The sequence below is a fragment of the Hippocampus bargibanti genome, linkage group LG07 (genome assembly GCF_051943395.1).
Source record: "Hippocampus bargibanti isolate YZ-2025 linkage group LG07, ASM5194339v1, whole genome shotgun sequence".
NCBI lineage: Eukaryota > Metazoa > Chordata > Actinopteri > Syngnathiformes > Syngnathidae > Hippocampus > Hippocampus bargibanti.
The window spans coordinates 3653077-3672066 of record NC_142740.1 but is presented as its reverse complement, the minus strand read 5'-3'; the positions used below and the strand labels follow the sequence as shown (position 1 = coordinate 3672066).

Genomic DNA, 18990 nt, shown 5'->3' with positions numbered 1-18990 from the left:
AGGCAGTGTGTGACCAATACTGACGTCACGAACAAGGGGGCGGGACTTTCTGAATCTCCCCAGTTCCAAGCTCATTTTGTGTCAGTTTTGGGACACTTGAAGTCATTTTTATTGGTGGTTTGCATTTTACTAAAGATTTCAACCTGCATGTTTTGGGTATTTTTGATGCGATAAAACGTTTTTCCGATATCAGTTAGGAAACAAAAAAATGGCGTTGGTTGTCCTTTAATCTTTGCTATCAGTGAGACCTCATCAGGGGTCAAAGTGCAGGTAAGATGGCGCTAACTCGTGGAGTCTCCTTATCTAGGTGTGGGCCCTGGGCAGCGGCCGTGAGCATGTGATGGACGCCATCTCCCAGTGCGAACAGGAAGTGAAGCGACGGGGCGGGCAGGAGCAGCACGCGCCCTGGCGCTTGTTTTTTCGCAAGGAGATCTTTACGCCATGGCACGACTGCGGCGACGACAATATTAGCACCGAGCTCATCTACCAGCAGGTCATCCACGGCCTGAAGTTTGGAGAGTACCAAATGGAGAAGGTAAGCTCCGATCCGGATGGCGCAGATGTTTCATCAAGAAACCGTGCAAACCTTTCTGCAATGAACGTAGGAAGATGATATCGTCCACCTCGTCGCCAAGCATCTCTACATCCAGCACGGCTCAGATAACAGCGGTGAAGCGGCGAGGGAGGCTGTGCATGCTTGCATCAGTAACTCCCTGCTGGAGGCCAAATCTGAAGCTAAATGGGTGCAAATGATTTCCACAGCCCACACACAGGTCAGTAAATTCCTCTATTGTTACTCCTGACCTCCGCCAGTGTCTAATTTTTGGACTTCTTTTGTGTCAGGGTTCATACTTGAGTTCTCTGCAAAAAGCCGATTCGGTCAAGGCGGAGGTGGTGGATTACGCCCGCGAGAAGTGGCCCATCTTCTTCTCTAGGTTCTTTGAGGTGGTCAAGTTATCAGGTAGGACTTAATAATACAGTGATAGCTTGGCTTATGAACTTGAGTGGTTCCCAGACAGTCTGTAAGGCGAAAAGTGTGTATCCCAAAAATTAATTTCCCATAGGAAACCATTAAAATGAGAAGAATCTGTTCCCAGGTCCCCATAAAACTACTTTCTAATTTTCTAAGCCTTAAAACTACACAAAATATACCTTATTTTATGTATAATAAATGTGCTATGGTATTATAATTAAAGAAATAAACTGTACTGTATAATAAAGTCGTTTTATTTACTTTTGTGATGGTCGTTGATGGCCTGATGGAATGGAATGGCCGGTTTCATCAGCATTAGACACTTGATGAGGAACGTAGCCTTCTTCTTTCACCATCTTAAGGAATGATCTCTTGTAGGTGCTTTCTCTGCGATAATTGTATCTAGTTCGTCATCAATTGTTTTCTTACGACCACCCGTACTTACGACCATGACCTCCAGACCATTTTTTTTCTACGCCTGGCACCGCAACGGGCTAGCAGACCGGCAACGCGTAGGACAATTTTGGCCAGGCTGCATGTCACATTTAGCCTCCGAGTCTCTATTCAACATTTTGAATAGATTTCGACTTACGACCATTTCGACTTACGACCGGAACTCGGTCGTAAGTCGGATGTTACCTGTAGATAGATAGCTAAGTAGCCAGCAACGGTGACCCCGTTCAACCAGCGGCAAAAAAAATGAGCAAGGAACAGGGAAAAAGACAAATTGGCGATCACACTACTCAGTGTCCTTGGGAATAATGAGGAGATTCCGGTCAGGACTTGAACCCCAGGTACAGAAAGTGAAATAAGGCCTTTGTTTGAGTTATGGAGGTCTACGACCAGACCCTCAGAACCATGTTTCTCAACTTGGATTTGCTGACATGGCCCTATCCGTCACGGTCCCTTAGAAGCTTCAGATTTTTTTTTCAAAAGGTTCTCAGGAATCTTTGCAACTAGAACCTTCTTAGTTGTCTCAATGGCTTTTCAGCCCTAAATCTAAACCATAAAATATAGAACTCAAGAAGTCATATTTCCAGGTCCTCCACTCCCAAAGAACAAGTTCATAGTGGCCGTCAACTGGACCGGCATCACGTTCCTGGATGAGCGAGAAAAGAGGCTACTGGAACTCTCCTTCCCAGAAGTTACCGGCGTTAACTCCACGAGGTCGAGATTCCAAACCAGGAAGCGACTCCGGAGGTCCTCCAGACCAAAAAAAAAAACATCTCAAAGCCATCTTTTCTTCTCCAGAAGTGCTAAAGGCCCGGCGGTGTCTTTGCTGACTCTGAAAGGAGACTTCACGCTGAGCGGATCCACGGCGGAGGACATGGCCGAGTTGGTCACCATGTTCCTCAGCGGACTGACCGAGCGTTCCCAGTATGCCGTCGCCCTGAAGGAAATGGACAAGCAAGGTTTGTCGCCACATCGCTCGGCCGTGTTCATTGACACTGACTAACTTCGTTGGTTTTCCTGACAGATGACCCAACGTTCCTCAGCTTCAAGAAGGGCGCGCTTATCGTCATACTTAAAGACAATGAATTCTCGAAGCAGCGCGGCTGGATAAACGGGCAAAATTACAGCACGAGAAAAACAGGAGCTGTTCCCATGGAGGCCATTTTAATCCTGCCGACGCTCAACAAACCCACAAATGAAGTCATGGTAAAGGGATGGGTTGCTGTTGTCCACCTTTGATCAATTTCTTTTTCAAATCCAGTGATACCTCGGTTTACGAACCCCTTGGCTTACGAACTTTTTGGTTTACGAACGTAAAATCTATGAAAATTTTACCTTGGCATACGAACTTTTTTCGGGATACACACGGAGTTGCCTTAAAGTTTATTTCTTTAATTATAATACCATAGCACATTTATTATACATGAAATAAGATATACCTTGTGTAGTTTAAGGCTTAGAACATTAGAATGTAGAAAATTATGTTTTATGAGGACCTGGGAACGGATTATTCTCATTTTAATGGTTTCCTATGGGAAATTAATTTTTGGGATATACACCTTTTGCCTTACACACTGTCTGGGAACCAATTAAGTGAGTAAGCCAAGGTATCACTCTATGTCAAATTTTGGTTTCTCATCTTCATGTCAGAGTCTTCTCAACCTATCCCCCAACCAACGGAAGACCGTCCTGGCCAACCAGAAAGAAACCGGTACAGTGGAGCGACTAGCTCCCTTTACCTTGAGGGACTTTTCCCTGGAGTACTTCAGGTATTTTCACCTTATTTGTGACACCCTCGATCTGCCTGAAGGACATTTCTTGAAACTATGTCGTCTCCGTGATTCTTCAGGCAACCCGCAAAGGATGTCAATCGGCAGGTGATGTCACGAAATGCTGCTCCGGAGAGGCTATGGTTGAACTCGCGCGAACCCATCCGACAGCCTCTCCTCAAGAAGCTTTTGGGCGACTCGGATCTGAGCCACAAAGCCTGTCTTGCCTTCACCGATATCCTCTTGTGGTTTCCGTTTTGCATCTTCTGTTTAAATAGTTCTTCACTGGAATCCAACCATTCCTTGACTCCCCGTGCACCCATCCTAAAATACATGGGGGATTACCCGACCAAGCAGGTCCAGAATCCCCTTGAACTCACCGATCAGATCTTTGGACCCGCTACAGAAAAGGAAACCCTCCGAGATGAGATATACTGCCAAATTATGAAACAGATGAGCAGCAATAACAACCGGTAAGACGCGGTCAGATCCGTGTTATGATCAGGACTACCCATTGCTACATCTCAGGTATCATAAACTGCTCTCAATCCATTTTCAGGTTTAGCGTTGAGCAAGGTTGGCAGCTGCTATGGTTGTGTTGCGGTCTTTTCCCTCCCAGCCAATCGCTCCTGAAGCACGCGCAGCGATTCCTGGAGTCGCGCCGCACGGAGCCGCTAGCTTCCGACTGTCTTCAACGACTCCAGAGTTCTTTGAGGTTAGGAGAAGCCCACTTTGGTGTTTCTATACAAACATAGGCGCTAACGTAAATCCCAGACGGAACATAAACGTCGTGGTAGACGAACGTGCAACCTTTGGGGAACATGAACGTGGATACCAACCTGTATTTACTCTCATTTGTTTCATTTCATTTAAAAAAATCATATCGAACCTGGTGCAGAACGGAGCCCAGGAAGCTTCCGCCACACCAGGTCGAAGTGGACGCCATCCAGCAGAACAGCACGCAAATCTTTCACAAAGTCCACTTTCCTAACGACACGGGAGAGGTAGGACGAATTCTCGTCACACGGGGTTGAATGACGGACAACAACCCTACCCGTGTCTTGTCAACCATGTTTTAGATCTTTGAGGTGGCCACCAACACCAAGGTCAGGGATCTCATTCGGAATATTTCCAATAAACTGCAATTGACTTCAGCCGACGGCTTCAGCATTTTTATTAAAACACACGATAAGGTTTTTTTTCATAATTTATTTCTTTTTTGGGGGCTAGGAGGGCGGCTTTAATGACTTATTTCTCATTACAGGTCCTCAGTTTGAATGGCACAGACTATTTCTTTGACAGTCTGCGGCAAATCACAGACTGGTCCAAAATGAGCAAACGCATTAAAGACGGTAGGTCATTTTTGAAGTCTTCTGACTACGTTTTTTGTGGACAGTTTTTTTTAGCGTTCAGTATCCATATCCCCCTGCAGGTAGTCAAGTCAGCACACCCTACTTGGTTTTCTTCATGAGGAAGTTGTGGTTAAATGTGATCCCTGGAAGAGACATGGAGGCGGACCTCATTTTCCACTTCCCACAGGTGTGCAATGGAAAAACAAGAATGTCACTTCAATCTCTAAACCAGACTGGAGCTATCTTGGGGCAGTAGGCTGGGGACACCCTGAACATGTAGCCAGTACAGTGATACCTCGGTTTACGAACCCCTTGGCTTACGAACTTTTCGGGTTACGAACGTTAAATGTATGAAAATTTTACTTTGGTATACAAACTATTTTTCGGGATGCACACGGAGCGCCACAATGAGTGATGTGTCGTTCACAAACGAGCCCGTTCTCCTAACAAGAAAATGGCAGCCGACTATTTTTGGCCTCTATTCCCCGCCCTCAGTCTTCGGTTAAAGCCATGTGTTTGGTCAAGAACGCAGCAGTAAGGGGAGGTGGTTTAAACATTAAAGAGACAGGCAGACAACAGAGAGAGAGAGAGTGAGAAAATGGATTTCAACTTTGATCAAGTTCAAAGGCAGAGTGTAGACTGCAAGGTTAAAATATCCCATCAATGAGGCTCTGCAAATAACCCGCACAAGTCATCTGTACACTTGATGCAAAAAGCTATCGACCCAGCTAAACAGAACACAATTGATGAGGAACTCGGTAAAATTATCACACAGAAAGCACCTACAAGGGATCATTCGTTCCTCATCAAGTGTTTAATGCTGATGAAACCGGCCACTCCATTCCATCAAGCCAGTTTATTTCTTTAATTTCTTTTATTTCTTTTATTTCTTTTATTTCTTTAATTATAATACCATAGTACATTTATTAAACATAAAATAAGGTATATTTTGTGTAGTTTTAAGGATTAGAAAGTAGAAATGTATGTTTTATGGGGACCTGGGAACGGATTATTCTCATTTTAATGGTTTCCTATGGGAAATTAATTTTTGGGATACACACTTATCGCCTTACACACCCTGTCTGGGAACAAATTAAGTTCGTAAGCCAAGGTATCACTCTATATCACAGAGCACACAGACAAACGGCCATTTTGGTTCAAAGTGGCCATTCAAGGGTCCTCCCGAGAAATGTTTTGCGTTTTCCAGGAAGTACCGAAGTACTTGAGGGGCTACCACGTGTGCGGCAAGGATGACATGGTTCACATCGCATCCCTGCTATTCCGCATTAAAGTCGGTCTTGACAAGAGTCAGTTTGTGACCATCCCCAAAATGCTGAAAGAACTCGTACCCGGTGACCAGTTGAAGACTTTTTCCGAGAATGAGTGGAAGAAGGTAAGACTGTAGGACGGAAGGTATGACTTTGAACGCTTTTGCTAACCAAAACAGCAGCACATAGAGTCTCACCGACAAAGTGTATCATGTAAACAAGTTCCCTTACGTGTCCTTATGCATCATTGGTGTCAAACTTGTATTTGTCGCGGGCCACATCGTAGTTACGGTTTCCCTTGTCGGGCGGTTATGAATTTTGGGAAACCATATAAATGTTTCATCACGTAGCATCACATTATACATAGCACACAACAAAATAATTGCTAATTAGTTTTTAAATAGATAGAAAGCTAGCTAGCTAGCTAACAGATAGCTAATAGATAGCCAGCTGAACAATTACCAGCTACATAGCTAGCTAGCTGAGCGATAGCCAATAGATAGCAGATAGATAGCCAGCTAGACCATTAGCTAACTAGCTATATAGCCATATGGAACTGTATAGTGCCACTTAGCAGTTTTTTTGACGACGATACTAGTGCAGCGTGTTCTACCGGAAACAAATTCCTTGTGTGTTCTACATACTTGGCAATAAAGATGATTCTGATTCTGATTCTGATATAGCTAATAAATAGCCAGCTACATAGCTACATGTGCTATTAGATAGCAAATGGATAGCAAATAGATAGCCAGCTAGATAGCTAGCTAGCTAGACTGATAGCCAATAGATAGCAAATATATAGCCAGCTAGACAGTTAGCTAACTAGCTAGATAGCCATATAGATAATAAATAGCCAGCTACATAGCTACATGTGCAAATAGATAGCCAGCTAGGTAGGTAGGTAGCTAGCTAGACAGATAGCAAATAGATAGCCAGCTAGACAGTTAGCTAACTATCTAGATAGCCATAGAGCTAATAAATAGGCAGCTACATGTGCTAATAGATAGCAAATATATAGCCAGCTAGACAGTTAGCTAACTAGCTAGATAGCCATAGAGCTAATAAATAGACACCTACATGTGCTGATGGATAGCAAATAGATAGCAAGCTAGGTAGGTAAGTAGCGAGCTAGACAGATAGCAAATAGATAGCCAGCTAGACAGTTAGCTAACTATCTAGATAGCCATAGAGCTAATAAATAGGCAGCTACATGTGCTAATAGATAGCAAATATATAGCCAGCTATACAGTTAGCTAACTAGCTAGATAGCCATAAAGCTAATAAATAGACACCTACATGTGCTGATGGATAGCAAATAGATAGCAAGCTAGGTAGGTAAGTAGCGAGCTAGACAGATAGCAAATGGATAGCCAGCTAGACAGTTAGCTTACTAGCTATATAGCCATATAGCTAATAAATAGCCAGCTAAATAGCTACATGTGCTAATAAGTAGCAAATAGATAGAACTCCAGCCAAGCGGTCCCGGAAAGACATCATCAAGTCCTTTTCTGGGTGTCGCGTTTGCGTTGGAGGCGTCACCTAAGGATGTGTTGGGCCGGATTTGGCCCCCGGGCCTTGATTTTGACACCCGTGTTATACATTTAAATGTTTTTTTTTTTTTTTTAATCAGGGCATTGTAGCATCTTTCAACAAGCATTCGGAAATGACCGCAGACGAGGCAAAAGTGGCCTTCCTAAAAACAGTTTGTCGCTGGCCAACTTTTGGCTGCGCCTTCTTTGAAGTAAAGGTGATTTCCCCTCCTTTTACCGCTCCTTCATTCATGTATCCACGCTCCACATCGTAAAAAAAAACAAAAAAAAACATCTTGTCGTTTTCCACCCATTTCAGCAAACATCCGAGCCGAATTTTCCGGATATTGTGCGGATCGCCATCAGCAAGCAAGGATTCACCATCACACACCCTAAAACTAAAGTCAGGCAGACATTTTACATGTGGCGATGATTGCGTGTCATCCATGTTGTTGAGACGTCTCTTCTTCTTCTTCTTCTACGTGTAGGAAGTGTTGTCCTACCATCCTTTCAATCGTATCACCAACTGGTGCAGCGGGAGCACGTATTTCCACATGACCATCGGTAGTTTGGTGCAGGGCAGCAAATTTCTCTGTGAAACGTCATTGGTGAGCACTTTTTTTGGTCACTTGCTTCATATATCAGTCAGCCTACCGTCTTCAAAAAAAAAAACGTTTTCACGTTTGACATTTTAGTTGGTTGCTACCAAATATAAACCTGTTGGGTAAATTTCATGACTTGTCACACAACCCAAACACCTTTTTTTGGGTTTTGGGGTCCTTCAACCTTAATTTATTTATGTATTTATGGATTTATGTAGTTATTTCGTTATAATAATAATAATAATAATAATAATATATATATAATCAATAATAATAATAATCAACCTTAATTTATTTATGTATTTATTTATTTATTTATGTGTTTATGCATTTATGTATTTATGTAGTTATTTAGTTATAATAATAATAATAATTATAATAATAATAATCTTCTATAATCAATAATAATAATAATCAACCTTAATTTATGTACTTATTTATGTATTTACGTATTTATGGATTTATGTATTTATGTAGTTATTTAGTTATTTAGAATAAAAAAATAATAATAATAACAGTACTATCAATAATAATAATAATAATAAGAAGAAGAATATTAATAATAATAATAATAATATAATAATATAATAATAATAATATATAATCAATAATAATAATAATCAACCTTAATTTATTTATGTATTTATTTATTTACGTGTTTATGCATTTATGTATTTATGTAGTTATTTAGTTATAATAATAATAATTATTATAATAATAATAATCATCTATAATCAATAATAATAATAATCAACCTTAATTTATGTACTTATTTATGTATTTACGTATTTATAGATTTATGTATTTATGTAGTTATTTAGTTATTTAGAATAAAAAAAAATAACAATAACAGTACTATCAATAATAATAATAATAATAATAATAATAATAATAATAATAATAATAATAATAATAATAATAATAATAATAATACATTTCATTTATAAGCGCCTTTCAAAACTCTCAAGGTCACTTTACAGTCGCAGGAATTCATGGATTCATTTATTCATTAATTCATTATTTATTTATTTATGTATTTATTTATGTGTTTGTTTACTTATTTATATATTTGTTTATTTATTGAAAATTCTGCAACCAAATCCTCGGGGTCGTACAACTCAAATATTTATTTATTTATTTATTTATTTATTCATTTATTTATTCATTTATTCATTCGTTTATTCGCTGTCGCGTTTGGCTGCCGCTGCTCACCCACAGAAAAACTGGTCATGAAAAGCGCTTATAAATGAAATGTATTATTATTAGTATTATTAGTATTGTTTTCATTTGCTAGCTATTTGTTATCTATTAGCTCTGGTTGGCTAGCTAGCTATCTGGGTGGCTAGCTAGCTAACTTTCTATCTAGCTAGCTATTCACTATCTAGCTGGCTCGCTATCTAGCTAAGTAGCTGTTGGCTATCGATTGGCTAGCTAGCTAGCTAGCTTTCGATCGATTTACGTTACTTCCGGGTTGAGTAAACGCTGGCGTGTGTGGCTGCCGCTGCTCACCCACAGAAAAATTTATCCTGTGACTGTAAAGTGACCTTGAGAGTTTTGAAAGGTTCTTAGAAATGAAACTTATTATTATTATTATTATTATTATTATTATTATTATTATTATAAAAAAGTAAATCCACAGAAAGTCTTGAAACAAAATACATGTTCTGACAATTTATGACATTCAACTCCCGACACCTGTTTGCATTCGGAATGCATTAAATCTGAAGATTTTGGCCGGTCACAATCATAGTGTGAGTGAACCACTGTGTTATCTCTGTCAACATCAAGGGCTACAAGATGGACGACCTCATCACCTCTTACGTCAACATGTACGCCCAAGAGAGGAGGCCGGTGCAGAGCAGGAACCAACGCTTCAAATGATGCACCTCCACCGTGACTACAAAGCACCTGACATTAACTCATTCACTGCCATTCACAAATTTATTCGGGAATTGAAAATATGACATAGAACGCCATTCCCGATTTTTTTTTTTGTTGTTGAGGGTTTTGTTTTTTCATGCTAGGGTGCTGATAAAGCGCAGGCCATGGCATCTGGCAATGTTTTTTTCCCCTTCCACAAGGGGGCAGAATTTCCCTTTTTTGCCATGTTAGCGCTTTGTTACAGCTCCGGCTGTTGTTAAATATGTATTACATTGTATTTTGGACAGCTAGCCCCATTTCAAGCTCATATAACTCCAGATCCGTATACAGTAAAGTCTCGTTATATCGATATTCAAGGGAGTCCGAAAAAATATCGATATAACCGGGACTATCGATATAACGAGACTTTACTGTACTTTATGAATTAGCTCTTTTTTTCCTGATGAAAGCGGAGAGTCTAAGGTTTCTTACACAGCATTGAATGGTTATGTGGTCCTAGAACTCAATACAGTGATACCTCGGTTTACGAACCCCTTGGCTTACGAACTTTTCGGTTTACGAACATTAAATTTATGAAAATTTTACCTTGGCATACGAACTTTACCTTGGCACTTTTTTTCGAACACGCAGCTGCCTCAATGAGTGACGTGTCGTTCGCGAACGAGCCCGTTCTTCTAACAACAAAATGGCAGCCGACTGTTTTTGTCCTCTATTCCCCGCCTCCAGTCTTCGGTTAAAGAAGGTTTCATTCCTCAAGTGTTTAATGCTGATGAAACCGGCCACTCCATATCATCAAGCCATCAACGACCATCACAAAGGGAAATAAAACGACTTTATTATACTGTACTGTTTATTTCTTTAATTATAATACGTAGCACATTTATTATACATAAAATAATGTATATTTTGTGTAGTTTTAAGGCTTAAAAAATTAGAAAATTAAGTTTTATGGGGACCTGGGAACGGATTATTCTCATTTTAATGGTTTCCTATGGGAAATTAATTTTTGGGATACACACTTTTCGCCTTACACACTCTGTCTGGGAACCAATTGAGTTCGTAAGCCAAGGTATCATTGTATTCTATGGGTCCTGACATTCAAGTGACAATGACAAGAACCCTGGCCACATTTTTTCACACCGTCTGGCAATGAATGAGTTAAAATACAAAACAAAACAAAAATCGATTTTGATGTGAAAGTCTCGCAGATTTACTGTCGGAATATGCATTTTAAGTATTTATTCAAGTTCCTTTGCATTGACGATCTTGATCCTCAAAAATAAAAGCTCACGTTATCCACGCAGAAGAAAATGTCTCATTGCCCTGCCTCACATTCAACTTTTCACTTTTTTTTGTCCTCCGCAGGTGACGTGAGATTGCTTTTAACTGCCAGCGACAGAAATCCATCACAGGAGAAAAAAATAGCCACGGGACGGAAACAAAAGATAACAAAAAGCATTCCCGTGCACGAAACCTTATCGCTGTCACATGACAACATTAGCTCGCTATAGACCAAAACTGATTACAATATGACAACCAATCACACTCACATAATCGCCCGGCGAGATCCAAACCCAGAAAGGGTCAAATAAAATTGGACATAAAACCCTAACTGACATCAGAAAAACGTTTTATAGCATCTAAAATACCCAAAACACGCAGACTGATATTTTTAGTCAAATGCAAAACACCAATAAAAATGAGTCCCAAAACTACTTCAAAATGAACTCGGAAATGGCGAGTTTCACAAGGTCCCGCCCCTTTGTTCGTGACGTCACGCCAAGACATCTTGCATTGCTGGAGAATCAAAAAAATGGCTTCAGATTCGGAGAAGATGCTTTCTTGTTACTCATCCAGTTATGAATATGATTCAAATAGTTCTGAAGAGGAAAGCATACATGTTTGCAATCGATTAGATAATTTATTCCGTGCCATTTTTAGACAATAGGAGGGTGGAAATGTATCACCCAAAAAAGAGGCGGAAAATGGCGACCAAGCTCCATGTGAGGAATTAATCAGCCCGTTTCCACAGGCTGATAAATTCCTTACATGGAGCTTTGTCGCCCTCTTCTGCCTCTTTTTTGGTGCAACATGACGTTTTCAGAGCACACAAGTACAGCGAAATATGTTGACGTGATGGAAGGACTGCTACAATGTGTCCTTTTTTTTCAGTCAGGGGCATTCCTTCAGTGACGTCACGTGAGGACTCGTCACCAACTCAAAAACAAGACTTCCGGAATATTCAGCGCGAGTCTTAAAAGGTAAAATATAGCTATATGCGGTGGAATCTTTGTAAAATACACTCAGTAGAAGTCATTTGAAGCCATTTTACAAATTATGGACACAACTTGTCCGGAGACGTCGGTTGTCCCACAAAAAGAAGAGGACGGTTAAGGGGGGGACGGGTGGGCACTCAAGAAACAGAGACCCTTGTTGGTCTGCCGCCTCCTGGGGGCATGCCGACTCACTCACAACGCCACCCAAAAAAAATAATCAGTCACATCGCCGGCGGCACAGATGTGGAACGCAGAGAGATATGTCTTTTCAGAGCACAGCTGGCCTTCTCGCGCGCACACATCGGGTCCTTTTCGGGGCTTTCTTTGTCCCACCCCCCGCCTGCATGCAAATAGATGGTGACAATGAAGCCTCTATCTACGTCTTGACTTCGCTACCCTGTTAATCGGCTGCTAATTGGGACAAAGAAATTCTAAAATCCAACCCTTCAACGCCCCCCACCCATCACCCCTACTCCTCCGCCTCCCGTAACGAAAGGCTTTGTCGGGGGGAGACGCTCTGTCTGCCACCCGCTTCTCCTGCCTGAAAAAAAAAGAAAATAAAAATCATTATCTTGTGAAAATCACAGTTTTTTTTAAGGGTTCTTGGTCTTTTTTGCTCCCCGTGTTCATGATTAATCATACATTAGGTGTCATACAGTCCTTCTCTCATGACCACCAACTTTAAAGGACAACCGACACCTCCGGACAAGTTGCGTCCATAATTTGTAAAATCACTTCAAATCACTTCTACTGTGTGCATTTTACAGATTCCACCGCAGATAGCTATATTTTACATTTTAAGACTCACGCTGAATATTCAGGAAGTCTTGTTTTCGAGTTGATGACGATGCCCTAAGTGACGTCACGGAAGGAACGCCCCTGACCGAGAAAGCGACACACAATGCATTTTAGGTCCTTTTTTTTGTCTGAAAACCATGATGATCCGTGTTGATGGCGAAATTAGAAGGAAAACACATAAATAACGCAATTGTGAATCGTTGTGTGTTGCACCAAGACTACTATTTGATACTAGTTGACACAAATTCCCAGCAGACAAATCAGCCCATTTCCAATGGAGCTTGGGCGCCATCTTGTGCATTTTCTGGGACGCTACATTAGAGTCCAAACGGCTCGAATTGATACGGAAGGACTTCTTTAATCGATTGCAAACATGTATGCTTTCCTCTTCAGAACTATTTCAATCATATGAGTAACAAGAAAGGATCTTCTCCGAATCTAAACTCTCTGAATCCATTGTTTTGATTCTGGAGCAAGGCAGTGTGTGACCAGTGTGTTTTGCATTTGACTAAAAATATCAACCTGTGCGTTTTGGGTATTTTAGATGCTGTAAAACGTTTTTCTGATGTCAGTTAGGAAACAAAAAATGGTGTCGGTTGTCCTTTAAACACAGCATCTCCGAGCTATCATCTCTGAGGCTACATTCATAAAAATGTCAATTGACAACACTCGCTATCAGTGGCGGTCGGGGTTGAGGGGGCGGGGGGGTCCAGAGGGTGGTGGGGGGGGGGGGGTTCTTCACGGTTTCCATGGAGCGACGGCCCGACAAGCGGGTCCCCGACTGGGGCGAGGCATGCCATTCTTCTCCACTTAGTCTGACTCGGGGCTATTGTGGAGTGCAACAAGTAGTTCTCTTGAGGAGGAAAGAAGAAAAAATAGGGGGGGGGGGGGTTCAGGGTTCAAACCCCCGAGCCCTCCCTCCTTCCCGCCCGTCGGATGGACGGACTCCCTTCTTCTCACTGTTGTCAAATTTGTACAGGCACAAAAAGAGCCGCCGTCTCGCCGTCTGTTTAGATCCCGCATTGGTTGACCCCCGCACCAAAACCTTGGACGTCTTCATCCTCCATCGGCGGGTTTTGCTTATCCGGAATATCAGGTAAGATTTTTTTAATTGTTTTTTATTTTATTTTATTTTGTATTTATTATTATTTTATTTTTTTTGCTATCGGAGAGCACAGTGTATCACGTGAACCTTGGAACGATACCTGAAACTGTATTGTGATACATCTCAGATTTGTATTTCCTGATCGTAAATTTTTGAAAGAAGCCCCCGAAAAAATTGTACGTACACACAAAATTTGAATTGATTCACATAAAATATTATGTAAAGTATTTATATAAAGTGGATATATATAAAGTCTTCAGTTGCTTTTATTTTTGTATTGTATTGTATTGTGTTGTATTGTATTGTATTGTATTGTACTTTATTGCATTGCATTGCATTGCATTGCATTGTATTGTATTGTATTGTATTGTATTGTATTTGCCTTTGGAGAGCAAAATGTATCACGTGAGTCTTGACGATACCTGAAACTGTATCGTGATACATGTCAGTTGTGAAATTCAAATTTGTACTCCTTGATCATAAATTTTCCAAACAAGCCCAAAAACATTGTACGTACACCAAAGTTTGAATTGATTCAGATAAAATATTATGTAAAGTATTTATATAGAGTGTATATATAGAAAGTCTTCAGTTGCTTTTATTTTTGTGTTGTGTTGTATTGTATTGTATTGTATTGTATTGTGTTGTGTTGTATTGTATTGTATTGTATTGTATTGTATTGTATTGTAGTGTATTGCATTGCATTGCATTGTATTGTATTGTATTGTATTGTATTGTATTGTATTTGCTTTTGGAGAGCAAAATGTATCACGTGAGTCTTGACGATACCTGAAACTGTATCGTGATACATGTCAGATGTGAAATTCAAATTTGTACTTCTTGATCATAGATTTTCGAAACAAGCCCAAAAACATTGTACGTACACCAAAATTTGAATTGATTCACATAAAATATTCAAGTATTTTCAATTGATTTTTTTTACTTTATTTTATTTGTTAATTTTTGTTTTTCTTCTATCGGAGAGCACAGTGTGACAGAGGTCTTGGCGATACCTGAAACTGTATCGTGATACGCGTACTTCTTGATCATCCGTTTATAAAACAAACCCCCAAAAAATGTACACCCAAATTGGAATTGATTCACAAAAATATGTAGTATTTTGAATTGCTTTTTATTTTATTTTATTTTGTTGGTTTTTTTTTTGCTATTGACAGAGCATTTATTTATTTATTTGTTTCATTTATTTGTATTTATCTGTCTTTATTTTGTCTTTATTTTGCATTTATTTTAATGTATTTATTTCTGTATGTAGTTATTTATTCATTCATCTGTTTGTTGTTATTTATTTATCTGTTTGTTTTTATTTTGTATTTACTTTAATGTATGTATGTGTTTATTTATCAGTTTTTATTTATTTATCTGTTTGTTTTTATTTTGAATTTATTGTTGTGTATTTATTTACGTATGTAGTTATTTATTTATATATATTCTTATTTATTTATGTTATTTATATTGATTTTTATGTATTCATTTATTTATGTCTATTATTTATTTATATCTATTTTTTTTAACTTATTTATGTATTCATTTATTTATTTATCCGTTTGTTTGTATTTATTTTGTATTTATTTTTATTTATTTATCCATTTATTTATTTATTCATTCATTGGTATCTATTCTTATTTATGTAACTATTTAACTGTTTGTCATTATTTTGTATTTATTTTAAGGTATTTATTTCTGTATGTAGTAGTTATTTATTCATTCATCTGGTTGTTGTTATTTATTTATCTGTTTGTTTTTATTTTGTATTTACTTTAATGTATGTATGTGTTTATTTATCAGTTTTTATTTATTTTTCTGTTTGTTTTTATTTTGAATTTATTGTTGTGTATTTATTTACGTATGTAGTTATTTATTTATATATATTCTTATTTATTTATGTTATTTATATTGATTTTTATGTATTCATTTATTTATGTCTATTATTTATTTATATCTATTTTTTTTTACTTGTTTTGTTTGTTTGTATTTATTTTGTATTTATTTTTATTTATTTATCCATTTATTTATTTATTCATTCATTGAAATCTATTCTTATTTATTTAACTATTTAACTGTTTGTTTGTCATGATTTTGTATTTATTTTATGGCATTTATTTTGATTTATTTTATTTATTTATATATATATATATTTTATGTATGTATTTATTTTTATTTAGTTATATTTATTCATTTATTTATTTATTTATTTATTTATTTGCTTGGGTATTTGTTTATTTGGGAGGGGGCTACTTTTTACTTTTTGGTCGTTCCCGCCCTGTTGTAACAAAATGGTTACGATGAGGCGTGGGGGGGGGGGGGGTGTAGTAGTCTGTCAGCGTCATGTGTGGGTGGGTGGGGGGGGTTGCGGGGGGGTGGTCTCGGGAGACTGTAGTCGAAAATGATTCAAAGCAAGGTGTGTCTCAAAGATAACATGCAATCCCAAATGGTATGTGGGAATGTGTTAGCCACTCCATTTTAGATGCAACTGGGGAATTTTCTCCCGGGTTACTTCAAGGTTACCAGTTGAGCATTATTGATGGTAAAAAAATACTTTTTTTAAAGTATTTATTTTTTCATCGGAAACACCTTTTGCAATTTCTGCTGTTTTTTTTCATTGTGCAAAATGAATTTTCGCAAGAAAAGTAGAATATACCTCACACTTTTAAGCTAACGAACATTCAGATTCATAATTGCACTTTTTGGACTACGGTCATACCTTGGCTGTCGAACTTAACTGGTTCCCAGACAGAGTGTGTAAGGCGAAAAGTGTGTATCCCAAAAAATAATTTACCATAGGAAACCATTAAAATGAGAATAATCCGTTCCCAGGTCCCCATAAAACTTAATTTTCTACTTTCTAAGCCTTAAAACTACACAAAATATACCTTATTTTATGTATGATAAATGTGTTATAGTATTATAATTAAAGAAATAAACTGTACTATACAATAAAGTCCTTTTATTTAACTTTGTGATGGTCGTTGATGGCTTGATGGAATGGAGTGGCCGGTTTCCTCAGCATTAAACACTTGATAAGGAACGTAGCCTTCTTCTTTCACCATCTTAAGGAATGATTCCTTGTAGGTGCTTTCTCTGCGATAATTTTATCTAGTTCCTCATCAATTGTGTTCTGTTTAGCTGGATCTTAGCAGAGTCCGGCACCGCCGTGTCTGGACAGTAGGAATATATATAGGGCCGAAACTACCAGTAAGACTTTAGTTTGCTGACGAAGCTTCTTGGATGAGAAGTGAAACGTCCGACACCTTCAAAGAAGTACAGATGACGGCTGAAGAAACCTTTTCATCGATGGACCATTCCACTACAGACATGTTGACAAAACTGTTTTCATAACAGATTGTTGATTTGGGAGACCGTTTCGGATTTTTAACAGACAATCCTATTTTTGATTGTTTTTACAAATATTTGCCAGATACCAAAGATGGAGTCGTCCGCGACGGAACTGCCGTCCCTGATGCCCAATCAGACGTTCCAAAGCTGCGCGACAGAGTCGACGATGGAGAACGTCTTGTTTGGTAGCATCTACATCCTGATCTTCTTCCTCGCCCTCATCGGCAACGGTGTAGCGCTCTGGATTTTCTCCCACCAGCGCGGCACGTCCTCGCCAGCTAATATCTTCCTGACCCACCTAGCCGTGGCCGACCTCTCCTACGTGGTCATCCTACCCCTAAGGGCCACCTACCACCTCATCGGGGGACACTGGCCCTTCGGCGAAGTGCCCTGCCGCGTAGCGGGCTTTCTTTTTTACGTCAACATGTATGCTAGCTTGTACTTCCTAGCCTGCGTGGCGGGCGACCGCTACCTGGCGGTCGTCCATGCCGTCCGTTCGCTAAAAGTCCGCCGTGCCCGCTACGCCCGCATCATCAGTTTCAGTTTATGGGTGTTGGTTACCGTCTCCATGGCTCCGCTGCTGATGACCCGCCAGACGGTAGAGATGGACGGGACCACCGTTTGTTTGCAGCTTTACCGGGAAAACGCTTCACGCAAGGCGCTAATTTCCCTCGCCGTTGCTTTTACGCCGCCCTTCCTCGCTACGCTATCCTGCTACCTGCTTATTATCCGCAGCCTGCACCGGGGGTCTCGACTGGAGCCTACCCTCAAACTAAGGGCGCTGAGAACCATCGGTCTGGTCATGCTTATTTACGTGGTGTGCTTCGCACCCTACCATGCTAGCCGCACCACTTTCATCTTGGGCTACAACCACCCGGATGTCTCATGCCAGACCCGCCGAGGCCTGAGTCTGGCCAACCGACTGACGTCACTCCTGACGTGTCTCAATGGCGCCATGGACCCGCTTATCTACCTTTTCGGTGCGGAAAAATTCCGTAGTACCTTGGTACGACTGCTGTGCAAAAACAAGGCGGCGGGAGTGTCCGGCGCTACCAGTGGAGAGTTGAAAGGAACCAATGAAAGTTCTGTAAGTGCCAAGTCAGAGTTTTGATGCATGTTATGATAATTATGATCTGTAATACCGTACAATAGCTATGTGGCTGGCTGGCTAGCTATCTAGCTGGCTAGCTATTAGCTATCTATTGGCCTACTAGCTAGCTTTCCATCTATTTGTCTTACTATTCTTTTTGAGTTACTTCCGGGTTGAATGAAAGCTAGCTCATGTGGCTGCCGCAGCTCACCCACAGAAAAAAAATATCCTGTGACTGTAAAGTGTCATTGAGCATTTTGAAAGGCGCTTATAAATGAAATGTATTATTATTATTATTATTATTATGAAATATCCTTCATGGTGACAAGAAAAAAAAGTGTTTCTGAACTAATGCTATGCTGTTGTTAGCTTGTTCGCCAAAATGCTACTGCAAAAGCTAGCCAAGCTAACATTTTTTGTACTCCTCTTGCTTTTTGTGCTTGTATATGATTGTAAATAGGAAATGTAAAACATTTTGAGCCTGGTTATGATTTTATACTGTCAACAATAAATGTATGATGACAAAAATGTGTGGTTAAT

The 18990-nt window shown here is 39.6% G+C and overlaps 2 protein-coding genes across 4 annotated transcripts in view; both read left to right on the top strand.

Annotated features, from left to right (window-relative positions):
• myo7ba (myosin VIIBa) overlaps positions 1 to 10220 on the top strand; it is a 31094-nt gene extending 20874 nt beyond the window's left edge. For both annotated transcript variants that reach the window (XM_088999980.1, XM_088999979.1), the window contains 19 exons: positions 308 to 535; positions 606 to 773; positions 844 to 961; positions 2014 to 2140; positions 2225 to 2385; positions 2451 to 2632; positions 3077 to 3195; positions 3276 to 3430; positions 3515 to 3668; positions 3755 to 3910; positions 4094 to 4199; positions 4275 to 4388; positions 4460 to 4551; positions 4632 to 4734; positions 5755 to 5940; positions 7446 to 7562; positions 7664 to 7747; positions 7833 to 7952; positions 9735 to 10220. In XM_088999980.1, coding sequence (XP_088856106.1) covers positions 308 to 535; positions 606 to 773; positions 844 to 961; positions 2014 to 2140; positions 2225 to 2385; positions 2451 to 2632; positions 3077 to 3195; positions 3276 to 3430; positions 3515 to 3668; positions 3755 to 3910; positions 4094 to 4199; positions 4275 to 4388; positions 4460 to 4551; positions 4632 to 4734; positions 5755 to 5940; positions 7446 to 7562; positions 7664 to 7747; positions 7833 to 7952; positions 9735 to 9827 — 2583 coding nt within the window. In that variant the 3' untranslated portion in view covers positions 9828 to 10220. The remainder of the gene's footprint in view (positions 1 to 307; positions 536 to 605; positions 774 to 843; positions 962 to 2013; positions 2141 to 2224; positions 2386 to 2450; positions 2633 to 3076; positions 3196 to 3275; positions 3431 to 3514; positions 3669 to 3754; positions 3911 to 4093; positions 4200 to 4274; positions 4389 to 4459; positions 4552 to 4631; positions 4735 to 5754; positions 5941 to 7445; positions 7563 to 7663; positions 7748 to 7832; positions 7953 to 9734) is intronic.
• A 1609-nt stretch (positions 10221 to 11829) lies between these two features.
• gpr17 (G protein-coupled receptor 17) lies at positions 11830 to 18978 on the top strand. Of its 2 annotated transcripts, XM_089001707.1 has the most exons (3): positions 11830 to 12088; positions 13881 to 13997; positions 17443 to 18978. In XM_089001707.1, exon 3 carries the CDS (start codon positions 17452 to 17454, stop codon positions 18469 to 18471), a length of 1020 nt encoding a protein of 339 aa, XP_088857833.1. In that variant the 5' UTR covers positions 11830 to 12088; positions 13881 to 13997; positions 17443 to 17451; the 3' UTR covers positions 18472 to 18978. The 2 variants fall into 2 exon arrangements, with proteins under 2 accessions (XP_088857833.1, XP_088857831.1); XM_089001705.1 differs by lacking the exon at positions 11830 to 12088 and having other exon boundaries at positions 13622 to 13997.
• Positions 18979 to 18990: the final 12 nt, after the last annotated feature.